Source organism: Pezoporus occidentalis, unplaced genomic scaffold (genome assembly GCF_034315485.1).
Source record: "Pezoporus occidentalis ecotype Australia unplaced genomic scaffold, CSIRO_AGI_Poc_V1 ctg52, whole genome shotgun sequence".
Taxonomy (NCBI): domain Eukaryota; kingdom Metazoa; phylum Chordata; class Aves; order Psittaciformes; family Psittacidae; genus Pezoporus; species Pezoporus occidentalis.
The window spans coordinates 1,625,490-1,641,624 of NW_026915858.1; the positions used below are offsets into that span (position 1 = coordinate 1,625,490).

At 35.9% G+C, this 16,135-nt stretch overlaps 1 protein-coding gene across 2 annotated transcripts in view; it reads right to left on the bottom strand.

The window, feature by feature from the left end:
- The window catches only part of FMN2 (formin 2), a 161,181-nt gene that overhangs the window by 6,079 nt on the left and 138,967 nt on the right, over positions 1-16,135 (bottom strand). For both annotated transcript variants that reach the window (XM_062637367.1, XM_062637366.1), the window contains one exon: positions 10,559-10,708. In XM_062637367.1, the coding sequence (XP_062493351.1) occupies positions 10,559-10,708 (150 nt within the window). The remainder of the gene's footprint in view (positions 1-10,558; positions 10,709-16,135) is intronic.

The following is a 16,135-nucleotide window of genomic DNA, read 5'->3' on the forward strand; positions in this document are numbered from 1 at the left end:
GACAAAGATTCACTGAAGCCATGTATACGTCTTCACCAAGAAATGTCATTAGAAGTTGAAAGATAGAATCATAGAATCAACTAGGTTGGAAAAGATCTTTAAGATCATCAAGTCCAACCTAGCACACTAATGGCTCATTGTTGGGAGACTTAGTTTATGATCGCATTAAAACTGGAAGTGTGGAGAACTGTATAAATCTACAGCTGTATCTATAAAAGTCGTCAGACTGGTGAAATATAGAGATAAAGGCAATCATTCTCCTTCCACAGGGCTAAATATTAAAGCAGTAAAACTGATATCAATTTCTGCAGTGCGCAAGTGTATTTTCTGAAGGTTGATCATTCAACCAAATTAGGATTTTATTAAATATACAATTAAAATAATCTAATTCTTCTGGAAGAGCAAAAGGATGAGTTTTGATATGAAGAGAATCATCTAAGCTGCAAGATCTAGAAAAGCAGACAAAAGGTAACCTCTGAAGTAAGGACAATAGTCTTAATTCAATCAGAAAATAATTGCCACTGTCAATTTCTTGTCAGTCTCTTGGGTTTTCTCCACTGACCCTGAATGTTTCTTCATCTTCCCATCCATGAAACTAACAAGATTTAGGGAAAACCACTTTGCTTCTGTCAGTTCATGACTGGTTCAAGTTGTATTTTTCACAGTGGTAAATTCCCACATACCTTCCCCTTGCTCAGGCTTTTCCTGCACTACTCCCCACTGACTTCAGTGAGACCCTGATCAGCGTGGAGCTGCAAGATAATAATCTAGGACCAAAAGGTGCAAAAGCTATATGAACACTAGTGTTTATATCAGGACGGTTGGATTAACTATTCAACTATGGTGAGCTGCTAGAGCTTAATGAAGAAATTAATGGATCTAATTCAATACTGGGAGGAGGGAAGAGGATATTTAGAGAAAACAACACAAAAGCTTTTGTGAATCTCCTAGCAGAAACAAAAGGGGAAGCAATTGTAGACAATGACCTATTTCCAGGCTCCAGGCCAAAGTGACACTGCTGCTCTGCGTTGTCAGCCTAGACAAGCAGAGAGTTATTTAACTCTCACTGCAGTAACCTGAAGAGCAAAGGTATTAACAGCAGTGGACTCAACATCAGGCCCAGGGCACATTCCATAAATACTTCTGGAAGTGTTCGTAACTTGAATCTGGACAAATATATGTCCTTAAATATTGAATTCAGCTAAAGCACTGCTTGCATTATTTCAGAAAGGATATACTTTCAAACAGCCCCAACAATAAGAAAACATGTAGGGAATGTATAACAGTGGACAATCCACAGATCAGTTTAAAAAAAAAATAAAATCTACAAGTGAGTGAAGAGCTGGTCTCTTACACACCCCCGAGAATTCAGGTCTCAAAATCTGCTACTTAAGATTCAGAGTCTAATCACTGTCACTTGTAACAAAAGAAATAGTTTGTTATTTCCATCATAACAAAAAAACACTTCTCTGGCGCTTTCACCTCCTACCGCTCTTTATTGTGAGACAAAAATGTTCAACCTATGATTAAGTTAGAAGACAGTCTGTAAGATGAATAAGCAAGTTACACTTTGGCTTACACACAGGAAAAAGAAAGCAGACATCCTTACAAACCCAAAAGACGAAGTATCTTTAACTACCTTCTAGACCAAAAGCCAGCCTGGCCACAACCTTATCAAGGGTTAGAAACTTTCTGTCATCATTCAACCCATTGAGGGGGGAGAGGAGCCACTTCGCTGCCACTAAACATTAATAATTTTGTCCAAAGTATCTGCGGTAGACAGATTCATTTCCTACTGGCTCCATCTAGGCTTGGTAGCCTTACACTTCACTAGTGAGCACTACAGTATGACAAATGTAAGCACAGTGAGAAGACTGGAAGATAATATTCCTGTGAGCAGCTCTGCTATTTAAAAAACTCCCATGATAAACTCAGGCATTACTTTTACAGTTTGACAGTGTATCTCATGAAACCCAAAAGACATTTCTCTGCAGATATTCTCTATTTTCTAACATAAAACAAAGCTTAGGCAATACTCTTTATGCTACTAAGTGCTTATTATCAGATGACCAAAAGGGGTGTTGCCAAATATTTTATTTAGCTTTGCCTGGGTTAGTGGTAATTTGTATATAATAATTACAGTGCCTTCACAAATAAAAATTAATTAAAAAATCCTCAGCAAAAGTATCAAGTGCCAGGCATCTTTAAGACTTCAGGAGCATAAAATTCTAAAACTCTTTCTTTGAAAACTCCTCCAGATTCTTTGATCCAATTACTAAATATTGAAATGAGTTTCTTTTTAGCAAAAAAAAAAAAGTGATGACATAGATTTGATTCAGTAACTGACTGCAAAGACTTCATACAGATAAGAAGCACACTGTAATGTACACAGTCCCATCAAACTGACTGATGAAACTACTGCCTACCAACAAAGAGAATACGTATTAAACTACCTTGATACCCCTGCCAGCTACTTGCATGCTTACTTCAAGGAACACGAAGCAGACAATGGCTGCCCAAAAGAAGAAGTGATTAATCATACTTTGGCTCAGAGAACCAAGGAGAAATTAAAATCAAATTAAATCAAATTTAAATGTTTTAATCTGGCCACTTAACACAGAGACTAACCTGTAGCAGGACCCTGAATAAGATCCCTCTTCTGTCAACAGTGTAGAGTACACTCTGGGGAATACATTTCAGATTTTCTTCAGTATGCATTATGTCAAGTGGGCCTAAAATAAGGTTTCAAGGCCAACTGAAATTGAGGTCAACTGAAATGAAAATGAGGTCTTCCCACTTGCAGTCTTACTGTAATCCATAACACACTTAAAAATACTCTGAAGGAATTTCAATTCAGAAGTATTCAGTTTCACTCAGTTCTATCTGGTAATCATATTCTTGATGATCTAGGGATTCCACTCTTAGCTGTGCAGAGATACACAGATGTGCATAAATACAAAAATGTCAGTTTGTTGAAACATGTTTTAAAAATGATAACTCCAACATTAAAGAAAATTTCAACTCAAAAATATGATGATGTAAAGAATTAAATTGTTAAGTGTTGCTATGATTCAAACAAACTATGATGTGCATATACCCACTTAAATGCATTCCTTGATTTCTGCCATTGAAGAATTCATATTTGTTTCTTGTCAAAGTGATCGGTATTTCAGGCTATACCTGGCTACCTTCAGGCAAGATGGAAATCACTTTCATACTGACTTTGCATATGAAACTTGAGGTTGCTCTAAGAAAAGATAGTCATCACCTTCCTTTGTTTTTTTGGAACTGAAGCCAGCTCTCAAAGAAGCTGGCTGCATTTTGGGCTATTTGGTTAGGAAATTCAACAGGAAATGATAAGGGAAAGGAACAAGACTGGAGGTGAAGTAAAACTGGTAACATAATCAGCAAGCAAAAGAATGGAAACTTGTGAGTGACCGGAAATGTGAAACTAAGTTTGCTGCAAAACATTTTTAAGCATCAGATGAAGTAAAAGAAGGGAAAAATGCAGTACACAAAACAGAATGAAAAAAGTCTCAATGAACAGACTATGTGGAGGAGACGACTACCATAAAGAAGATATGGAAGCATACCCTGGATAGCTGAATTACTACACTGGGTATACTGGTGCTACTACATAGCATAATTTATAGCTACAAGACTGGCAGTACGAGCGAAGATGAGAATAAAAGAGATCACTGGGGAAAAAAAAAAAAAAGAAACGAAAAAAAGTAATAGTCAGCTAGAAAGCCACAGAATTAGAGATCTCCAGTGCAGTGCCGTGCAGTGCAGTGCAGGAGGTGGGAACATGAGAGGCTTCCAACTTTGCTGCATCAGGTGAAAATAATCATATTAAATGTTGCCCATACATAATCATGTAATGACTGAAAATGACTGCAGACATTGTGAAGCTCTTCCCAAAAATGTGAAACAAAACTCCCTGATATTAGACTATCCCTGTACTCATACCATAAAACATGAACACAGCCATGTACTTACACTTAATGGATGTTGCCATTATCATGCCAACTCCATGCCCTGGTTAAGCAAACTCTCAGTATCCAAAGAATCTAACATCTTCGGTAGTTTAGGACCAGTCTTGGTTGCTGGTAAATTTTAAGTCTTTGTGAGCATTGCAAACTTTTGGGAACTAGTATTCTAGTGACAAATGCTGCTCATTTGTAAAACATTGTAATATTTTATTGCACCTCAAGTGCCAGTGATCACTTTGCCTGGGAATGAAAACATCACAAGTATAGAAAGTGTAACCTCTTGTCAAAAAATGGGGCTAAAATATTTAGTGGTATCATATTTTTCACCAGTATGCAAATATCTATGGAGTATGTGGGGCTGATTTTTATCATAAGCAAATGTCATTCTTTTTTCAAGAAGCGATGAACAGGAAAGAGTTAAAATAACTGAAAAGATCCCTGTATGTCACATCCAGTCTGACATTACAGCCGTGAGAACAACCTGCAAAATTCATAATGATATGACTGGTATCTATCTCCTTTTATGCACAACACACATATTAGGATGCAATGTAACATGCCAGCATACTACAACACCATCAAGTAAATAAAGACTGCTGAAAAGTCCTTTTGCTGTTTATGTGGGGCATTCTGGAATTTGGCCTCATGCAAGTCACAAAAAATGGGAAAGATAACAGATTTCTAATTAAGTTTTTACTAGATTTTTCACTCTTTTCAAGTTTACTATTTGTATGCACCAGTTCGCTTACAGTTGCAATTGCAAAGCGAAATATTTGTTTCTGCCTTACAAAACACAGTATTACTTAAAAATGTTAAACTGCGGTATTTAAAAGATTTTTCACCAAAGATCCAGATTGAGAAACTTATCTCCAAATGCTCTTATTTTTTACAAACTTTTCCTTCAAAAGCAATGCTAAAAATTAAAGTCATGTCTCTCCTCCCTGAACCAAGAAATGGTGGTGATTTCACTGAAGAAAGGACTAGTTGCTGAAAGTGCACAAGGGAAGGAAAAAAAAAAAGTACTGAAATGTTGAGCAATTTCCCTCAGCTGGACAGCAAATTGTCTCTTTGTGAGGCATTGCCTCAAAGGACTGTTCCTAGCTTCTCAATCTTTGGTGTGTTTAGGTCTCTTTTAAGTAGATTTTCCAATGCCTTTAACAGTATTTTCTGATCAGAAAGCTAATTTATTTAAGTTACATCTTTTGAATACTCCCAAAACCTGATGATCCTTTTAATTATTCAACTAAAAATCATGTAAGCTGCATTGTGTTGAAATGTCATTATAACTATTAGTCGTAAAACCAAGCTTACCGGCATGTAACTCAGTTGATTAGAGAGCAATAAAGACATTGAGATTAAAGTTCCCAAGTCAGAAAATGTATCTTTCCATAACCACTTATGAACATAAGGCTTAGAGCTTTCAGCTGGCATTGCAACAATACACCAAGCAAAATGTGATCCCAGTAAACATACTCCATGTTCATCGTTTCCCTCTCACGTTGCCACACCATATACATTCTTCTCTTCTTTCCTTCCATCTCCACATTTCTTTGCAAGTGCACACTCCCATGTCCCCAGATTTCTCACTCTCAAGTCTGACTCACTGGTTCCTATTATAAGCGTTAACAAAATATCCCTTAAATTATTCTAAGAGGACATTGCTCGTGCTATGGGATTTAATGCCCTCCTCTGCAAGCAGAAGTGGCAGCTTACCAATATGCTCCTCACTGTGCAATGTACAGATATCCAATGCCAGACTTTAAATTGCTCAACAGCAAGTTTTAAATCATCCTGCCGAGGAGTCTGTAGGGAGACATACCAGTCTTTTTGCAGAGGGAGATCAATGAGCTGTGGAGACACGCTGGCCAGGAATCTCCCTTTCATCTAGATATACACAGTGTGACACACCAGGTGCCAGCTTAACTGCTATTCTTATGGGAATGGGCAACTTTTATATTTGAGAGACGAGTGCATTTTTTTGAGTTTATAGATTATTTTGAATGTGTCAAAGATTTATCGTGGGAGTTAAAGGGTCGAAAAAGTCAGCCAAAAGAAATTCTCAAGCTTAGTATGATGCAAAGATATCAGGGACTTGATCCTGTTTATGAACTCTCCTCTGCTGGCATTCTTGACAGTCTTTGTTCAGCAACATGATTCTTCATAAATGCAAGGGCCAAACTGAGCTTATGAGCAGTATATGCCTTATGTACACACTTAGAGGGCACTTGTATCTTTTTTCTCTTTTTCTCCCTTTTTCTCTTCCCCTGCCCCAAAATGCAACTTTCTTCCCCCTTTTTAGGTGTATCTTTGCAGGGTTGCAAGCCTTCTGGAACAGCAAACAATCTGAAGAAATAGAAACATGTCCAGAGCTGGAGAGGACAAATTCAATACCTCACTTGTACCCAGAGAAAGGAAAGGTGGAGCTATGGCCCTACAGACATGTTTCTGTCTTATTATTGATCTGTTGCTAGCAAGATCTGAACTGGCATCTAAGGTCTAATGATATAGGTATTAACTTTTGACAGCAACAGAACATTTCTTTAAAACACAGAATTTCTTAAAGGACTGCTTTTTGTTACTGCAATGAGCCAGAGTGTATTTCATGGCCATAAAGAAAACCTGAAGTTGTAGTCCTAAAGATGGATCGTTGCTGTCCACACCAATATGATATTTCCTGATAAATAACTGTATTTTTAGCTACCACGGATTCGCAAATTCCATATTTGATTGACATGCCCAGCAGTTGCTCCTTTTCCCCCCTTCTGCCCTCCCCCCCCCTCCCTTTTTTTTTTACGTTGATCATAACTTTTCAAGACTTCCCTCTGTAGGTTATATTACATGTTGCCTCATCAGCTTTTTTATCTTTAAATTCCTAAGACAGGCTATCTTTTCCTGTTTCCTAGGAAAAGAGTAGTGTCAGCGCAACAGTTTTGTAGACCTCTGCTGAATATCAAGAAGAATTAAAATACATCTTGCTTTCGCATAATTGCTAGACTGGAATAGTGCATATAACACTGGATAGCTCTACCTCCAAAATATAAAGAAACTGGGGTGGGGGTGAGTTAAAGACAGAGATTAATGAGAAAAGAGTCAATATATTTATGTCAGTTTGTACAAGAGACTTGCTCTCACTACAGGAGAAAGAAAGGCATTTGAAGATTGGTGGTGTGATTCCCTGAGTTTTCCTAAGAAGGTGACACTTTTGCATAGCTGCCACTGCAGCTGTGTATTACCTGACAGTACATATTCAGAGAGCAACATGCATCTCAAAGTATGCAGCAAGCAAAATACATGTATAGATAATAAGGATGCTGAACCTGAGGCTTGCAAGATTCAAAATAACACTTCTTTTTTCAAACAGCATTGAAAAAGTATTAGGGAAAATATTTCAGCTCTTCTTGGCTTCCCTGTTTACCACACATAAAGTGCAAGCTATACTGATAGATACCTTTGAAGAGTTTTCAAAGAATGAATGCAAAGCATAGATTACATATGATACATTAAATACATAATGTAATGAAAATGCTAACAGCAACATTTTAAAACTCAGAACATGTCCTGTTAAGTTTAGTTAGGATTTTTTAAGTGAAAATTTTCACTTAAAATGATTATGTCTTTATGGAAGACACAGCATCAGAAATTTCAACCTCCACAAAATATTTTTGAGAACTTTATAAATAACCCAGATAACATTCCTATTGGAATGCTCCAGTTAGCCTCGACTGCAGCGTGACCATAAAAAAATAGTGCTGTCCAGAAAACCTTTTGGCAGACCTATGCTTTCACTGTAATTTTCAGGTGCATTTTTTCTTTTTATTGCTACTGTACTTAACAGTTTATCATGGATAATTTTCTCTACAGCTGGTATTTTCTAGTTCTGCTTTATTTCAAGTGAGAGAACTGAGTGAAAGCAGTAAAAAACTTCAGAAAAATTAATTTGTTTTTAACCTTGCACCATTTCTCTTCTTTTTTTTCCTCTCCTCTTCTTGTAAGGAAATTCGAAGCCTGACACTTCAGTGTTTATCTGTAGCGTATAAATTCCTGGCAAACCAATATACAAGTTGAAATGCCAAGTGAAAAGTGTTTAAAGTAAGAACTGGCTGACTGCTTTCTTTAAAACATACACTTTTAATCTATCAGTAACAAAAAGTAGGACCACCTTAGGAAATACCATTTATGAAAAAAGCCTTTGGATAAATTACTGTAAAACCGTGTGACTCATATTTGCAGAGACTAAATGAGGAACAGCCTCTCTTAACAGTCCATATGGAAACTGGGATATAAAATATTTTAGAATCATTGAGCATAAGAGTTTATTAAAATAAACACTAAGGTGTAATGGGAAAAGGCAAAAAAAAACCACCAAAACCAATCAGGGGTAAGAAACCAAGATGACCAAACCAAGAAAAAAAAAAAGTTATACATTTAATAAATACTTATAGTAATTAAAACATGCTTCATGAGGCATGAGGTAAAGGATTTACCAAAGGTGGCATACTGTAATACTTTAAAATGAAGTTTCACTGTATGTCACTTGATTTTGCCACCAATGGAAAACTATAGTTACTTTGACCATTAATATTCTAGCCTGCTTTTCAAATTTAGCAGTATAAAAACTTTGAAGAACACCAACTAAAGAGGAAAACCTAGTTTCATGAAATAATAACTTTTATTTTGGTGGAAATAGGCAGATCCCGTATTTCTGACACCTACAGATCTATTGATCTAGGCTGAGATTTTGAAAACCTCATTGTACATTCTTACACCTTTGAGTAACACTTATTTTTCTGTCAAGATTTTTCTCCTTTGACTTCTCAATATCTCACATCATAGCATCTTGTCTTTTACTAAGAAAAGTGGAAATGTAAAATCAAGAAAAAAACGCCTGAAGAACGACTTCAGATTTTAGGCTGAACTATGATTGAAGGCAAAATACACTCCACTGCAGGCCCTTTTTCACTGTCATTTCCCTTCCCTGTCACATCCTGTATCTAGAGACATTTTGTAAGTTATACATGCTCAATTCTATTCAGGCTAAAAACACCCTTGCCCTAGAAGGGCCCAGTTGGCAGACACTTTCTTCCTCTGCTGCTTCAGCATATCCTCTAAGCATACACATATACTGAACTAAAATGACATTAAATGATTGTATCACAATCCCATTCTTTTAAGCTTTGGATGTATATGAAAAATAGGAGGAAAAGGATTTGTGCTTTTTCTAGTTAATGTATTTTAAAGAAAAATATTTCACAGTGAGAAGCATCTGGAAGATTTTTGTTGATCTGTTATTAGAAAAATAGCCTACTATTTTGAACTGAAAGGACATTTTTCTTAAATATTGTTCTATAAAAAACAGATTAAATTAACCTGTATTAAGTTAGTAGCTAAATCCCTGCATAGGAAACCAAAGATAGTATTTAACTGTCAACTCAATTCCAAAGAGATATACTTAATTACGTAAAATTAAATCAGTCAGTGAAGTTAAATAGATCCCTGGAGAGCTGCTGTACTGTGTTAGCATTTGGAGCACACTCTTGCAATAGTTTTCTTAACCGTAAGGCTACTTGTTCCAAAATGTACTCACTTACGCAAAATACATATAGTATACATGATATTGGTCACATAGGTATCTAGGGCAAGCTTTCCATAAACTCCTAAACAAGTAATCTTCTGACTGTGTCAAATACATAGGGTGAGTATTCTTGAAAGAGAGGCTTGGTTTTGTCAGATAGCAATCGTTTAATGAACATAAAGCTTCTATCCTGTTAATGTTAAGGCTCAGAAGTAGCTTCGTTATCTGTATCCCAAAGGCACTCCAGTTGCTAACAGATGTAGGATTATATAACTGTTTACAGTTTTCATGTTTGTATTTGTTTAATTTGTCCTTTTATGACATCTATTACTTTTTTAACAACTGATTAATTCTTGGCATGACTTCTATAAACAAGGGCAACCACAATGCAGTATCTGCATGCAGATTAAAGCAAACTTCATAGCTCTTCTAATACATGGACCAGACACTATAGCTAATTTTTCAAAACTACTGTGTAATTTCTTTGTGCCATATATACCATACGTGCTCATGTCCATGGGCTGTGATTTGCAATATGGTTCAGTCTCAGACTTTTCTTAACATGGGGTCAGTTGACTTTATTCCTTCTTTATTCCTGCTTCCCTTCCCCTTTCCCTAGCTTCATTAGACAAATGTTTACTATATATCATGCCTTGATGCCTTATTTTCACTAAATATAGTAATGGTAAATCTTTAATCAACTTTCAGACCTTGAATTCATAGGTACAGTGGTTACATGCTCTGATAAAAACACAGTTCCAGTAACAGTCTCAAAAAAACTTAGCATAAATTCATATTAATGTCCCATTCAAGAATCATGACAACTGCGTGGGGTGTGTGGTGGAATCTGTTAAAACAAAACACAAAACCAAAAAAAAACTCCAAAAAGCATTCAATAGGTTGTGTGCTAACAAAGTAAAGCTGACTGGTTTCTGTGCGATTGCTCTCAATAACATTATCTGAGAAAAGCCTTTAAACAAACAAACAAATGTACCTTTCTTGAAGAATAAGTTTGTTTTCCTTCTTCCAGAAGTCTTTGAAGTCGGAACTGAATTCGTGCCAAATACTGAAGAAGGAATGTGGGGAAACCTCTTTCTCTCCCATTTTCGTTTTCATACAGAAATAGGCTGCAGTTTCCAAAAAGCTGTCAAAAAAAGCAAAAACGACAAATGTTTCAGTACCCACTGATGCAAACATTATTTTTTTCTTACTTAATACCCACATAATACTTAATTATTCTTGGTAGCAGATCTAAAAGAATATAACAACAGAACAGTTCTGAGCTCTTCGTGTACAGATACACAATGTCAGATGATTTTTAGCAAAGTGGAGGTCTGGCATCTATCATAGGTTCTGGCTTGACCTAAGTATTTTCCATTTCAAAAGCTAAATTGAATGCACTGTCCACAGCCCTGCAAATCTGGATATCCACACCTGCCCTTATACTGCTTTTCTGCTGTGTTTAAAGCTGTTTTCAAACCACAGAGTCAAAGGATTGTAAATAAAGTTCTTCAAGTTCTGTTAGACCTGTAACATAGCACAATAGGGTAGACGGCTTAGGCTGAAGCTCACACAGAAACAGTAAACCTCAAACCTGTCACGCACTGAACAAGAAATGATGCCACAGAAAACAGGGCCAGGAGTAACTGCGCTAGAAAACAGGTGCCCATCATGACTCTATCAGAGTGAACTGACAACCCCTTTTCAGCACAGCAAGAGTAAAATAGTGTATTGAATACAATAGCTACATCAAAAACAAGAACTGATCCTGAAACGCAAAGGTTATATTTCCAACACTCAGTGAGGACTGTGACTGCAATTGAATTTTACAAATTTCCAAGTTTGAACTGCTTCTGGTTTATCTGAAATATTAAAATATGTAGGAAAGTTACAGGAAGCTGTGGAAGAATTATTTCAAAAATTAATTGCTTGATTAACTATTATTCCATTTTGATTTCTGACTTAATGTTTTGTAAATACTGGAGCTTTTAAGAACATTTTTCTCATGTGAAGCTCAACATGGAAACCTCTGAAGAACTGTTTATTTTATGAAAAATTCTATGGAAAGTTGTCTCTTGAAATATGACTGTAGATGCCTTGCTCACTGATCTATTACTACTTGTTGACTCCAATGATAATTTTCTCTGAAATACACACCACATCTTTGATCACTTTAATTATGGGAAATTAAATGCAACTCCAGTAAAATGAAAATGTTATTTTAGTCACAGAAGTTGTATCTTCATTCATGGCCTTTTCTAACTGAAGATAGACTGTTTTGATAATTGTTGTAATTTGAAGTATTTAATGGTGACAATAATATACAAAGATTCAACCATTCAGAAGGGTTAATCTCACAAAGTCTCTGTGAAACTGTTTGTCCTAAATACTAAATACTCCAGTCGCTTTCCCCAATATGAAAACTAATGCCTACATCAGTTATCCTATTTCTGAATAAAAAAGCCTACAGCTTAAAAATGTAACATCAGTTTACCAATCAAATTCTACACACTTTTCCCTCTTAATGTGTAATTCATTTTTCCATTAGCTGAAGCAAAATTAAGCTGTAAAGCAACAAAGATGTAAGGCAGAAAAATATAAAAGACAAAAAAATTGTCATTTTTAACCCACTGTGTTGATACTCCAATGCCACCTTACCCGAGTGTACCATTTCTTCAGCTCTCTCAGCTTACCATGACACACTGTTCTATAAGCCAGCACTTAGTTATTAAATAGAATAAAAAATAATATCCCTGACAGCCATTAGTGATCTGCACTATATTTTGAACTTTTTACCTACTTCAACATATTTTGAACTTTTCATTTGAACTGCAAATACATCAGGGAGATCATTTGGTTTTCTTCCCAGCCTCTTCCCCCAGACTTACAGCTCTAGAACTGGTTAGTGGGGAACTTTAGAATCATAGAATAGTTTAGGTTGGAAGGGACCTTCAAAGGTCATCTAGTCCAACCCCCCATCAATGAGCAGGGACATCTTCAACTAGATCAGGTTGCTCAGAACTACATCCAGCCTGGCCCTGAATGTGTCCAGGGATGGCACATGCACCACCTCTCTGAGCAACCTGTTCCAGTATTTTACCACCCTCATTGCAAGTTATATAAAAGCTGAATTTGATTTTTCAGAATAACTTTGCAGCATTTTTGAAGGAACATGAAGAAATCTGGAGGCATCAGCTGAGTCAATGACTTATTTTTAAGGAAGCTCTTTGAATGAAGGCCACTAATGATTCACAGAACGTAGAAAGATCAGAAGTTAAAATAAGAAGCCTTGTTCTGAGAAATGTGTCTTCAAACCATTCTGCAATTGACAACAAGTGAAAAGAAATTGACAGTGAATGGCTGTCCTAAGCAATGCTTTTAAATTTGAGGTAACAAGCTAGAATTCCCTTACAAAAAAACATCCCAAAAAACAAGTCAAGACAAAATGAAATTCATACTGTACAGAAAAACAGCACTAACCTTTTTTTACAGACTTTGCAATTATTCCAACTATCCTCTGGGAGCAGGAGATAGCCAAAGTTTTGTTTCTAGTGACTGAAAACCTCCCTGAGGACCACTTTAATAACCAGTACAACCTTACACATGTATACAAATGTGTCTAAGAGCTGTAACTTATTTTCTAGGTTTATAGAGAGAACAGAAATGCTCATCCAGATTTCTTGCTTCCCTGGCAGTTACTTTGAGAGGTACGGGAAATAAGCTGTTTGTGAAATGTGAAACAGCAGCAGCATAGCAGGTTGTCATTGTTAATACATCACACCTTTCTAACGCCCAGTAACAATGCACAAGACATCAAGAAAGACTTGAGGGCACAATTCTCCATGAATCAAATATTTTTTGTAAATATGCAGATCAAACAGCCATGACATTTACTACATTTTTTTTCCAACCAGAGAGGTCTACCCTTATTTAGGAGTTAAGTCTCTTAGAGTACATTTAAAAGACATATGGAAACCTGCTTGCTATACGTTTGATGCTGTCATTTTTGTAGTAAAAAAGTGGCATAATTCACACATGAAAGACAAAACAAAGTGAATCCAAATGCATCAAATAATAAAACATGCACAGCAATAAATCCTCTATATTATCGCACTTTCTAAAGATTTGATTTGAAAATGTTTACATATGTCAAACTAGACATATCTCAAAGTTGATTCCAGGAGGGGACACGCATTTTAAATACAAAGAGAAATTTAGATGACATTGCCATAACCCCAAGACTGCATATCATCCTTTCATACTTCAGCCAGGCAGCAAATACCTTTTCTCTGGTGCTTTTCAGTGGGGCAGCCCATTCAAATTTTTCTGTTGATCCTTCACCAGATTTTGAAACAAAACATCTGCAAATACCATTGATACTGTTCCTGACTATATGTGTAGGCACATAGACATTTTGAAGCAAATAAGGGACTGGAGTTCAGAAAGCTTAAGAAGTATTTTTAAACTAAAAGTTTAAAAGCTAAAGTTTAAATTTTTAGTTTAAAGCTGAAGTGTTCCTATATCCAAATTAATTTCTGCATCATACAACCTTGGGAAATTAATCTGACCTCTCCAGATTTAATTTCACCTATCTGCAAAATCAAACATTTATTACAAATAGGAATTGCAAATCCTATTTAGTGTCCATTTCTCAAATGAAAAGGTTCTTACTTTTTCATACTCACAGCAAATGTCTTAAAATAAAAGAACGTGCATTGGAGAAGAGAGAGCAGTCATGGAAGAGGGAAGGAAGTGCATGTAAGTTATTTTCAGGGATGAAAAGAGGTAAAGGAGGTCACTGGCTTTGCTTCAAACAGCCTGACTTTGCAAACATGATTCTAAGCAGTGATGTTCACACCACTGTCTTATCCTGACATGTCAAACCCCAGAATTCTTTGAAAGATTTGAGACTGGGTTTCATATCCTTCATGCTGGCCCTGAAAGAGAATTAAATAACATCAACTCTCTCAAAACAATGGAAGAGATGCTCATCCCTAATAAGTAAGAAAGGAAATAAAATCAAGAAGGATGTTTCGTTCCTTTTCTCCTTTCTCGTCTTCTAATTTCCTTGGTTCAAGTGTTTATTTAATTCAGAAAAATCACTTCAAACTGAGATGAGTGAACTCAGTGCTTACTCAAATGTGGAAATTTGATGAATGAATCACTGGACTCTTCTGTGTGCTCTCTTGTGTACAACTATGAGACTATGTAAATGATTTTTCTATCTAGAGGGAAGGAAGGAATGGATGCACTAACAGCCAAACCAAATTTAGTCATACAAGAAAGAAAAGAAGACATTCACATTGCAAAGGGCTCACTGACAGCATTTCTAGCTAAGAGATCTGATCCATCAGGAATATTTTAAGAGCAGCTATGGATTATTCAGGTTTTTTCCATTCCATTCTGAAGCCAGTTAGAAAGCAGTTGCAGACTATTATTCAGATTCAAGTCTGCTGCATTCAATGCATTAGCCAGTTTATAAATATGTATGTGAGTTTGTACACATGCATGTACGTACGTATGTGAATGTCAAAAAAAGGAGAAAGGAGATAGAGCAGCTGGCAACTACAAAAATAATTCTCCTGCTAAAAAAAAAAAAAACACAAACCAAAAACCAACCAAAAACCAACCAAAAACCCACAAAAACACATTAAGGAGACAAATCAACAGTAGTAAACAATGGACAGCAATAGTTTCACCTCAGCATCATTGACTGTGTCCAAACAAATAGCAAAGTAACCATAGGATCAGACATGCCCTGGCAGACCTCAGAAATGCTGAAGACATGCACAAACACACTCATCTAGTTTCCCCATACAGCAAACTATTTCACCTGGAAGAGTAAAGATTTGTTTCAATGTGAATTTAAAAGCAGAAAAGATGTTTCTGTTATTCTGCAAGAAAAATTCTGTACTGTTTAACAGATTACATATTTTTGGTTGAAGTTCAAAATTGAATATTCTTCAGTACTTTGGTTTGGCTTTATAAATTATTAAGCATTGTTTATGTACATTTGAGATTAAGATCAGGTAGTATTGTTGGTGGTACCGTGGTAGTTTTGTGAAGCAGCTGTGTTTCAGAAGCAGTTCTGAGTCAGGCAGGAGCTGCTAAAGTATATTTTAGTTTGATTAAACTCACAAATAAAATTTAGAACTGAGGATAGTCTAGCAAAAAAAAAAAAAAAAAAAAGAAGTAAAAAGGGGAGAAAGACTATATGCGCCTCTTACTACTTTTAATCTGACATGGGTTATATTTAAAGCCAAACTGAGTTGGCAAGCATATAAGCCTGTTCAGAGTGTTGATCCTGAATTGATGGACATATAGTATAGTATATACTATACACATAGTATATACTATACTATATATACATATATATACTATAGTATAACAGTAATATAGTATAATATTATAATAGTAATAATAGTATAATAGTAATATAGTATACATATAGGATAGTATATACTCTATATATACTATATACATATATATATGGACATATAGTATAGTATAGATGACTACAGTACACAGGTAACAGTACTTGCTTCCTGGAAAAGCTAATCATGTGAATTGT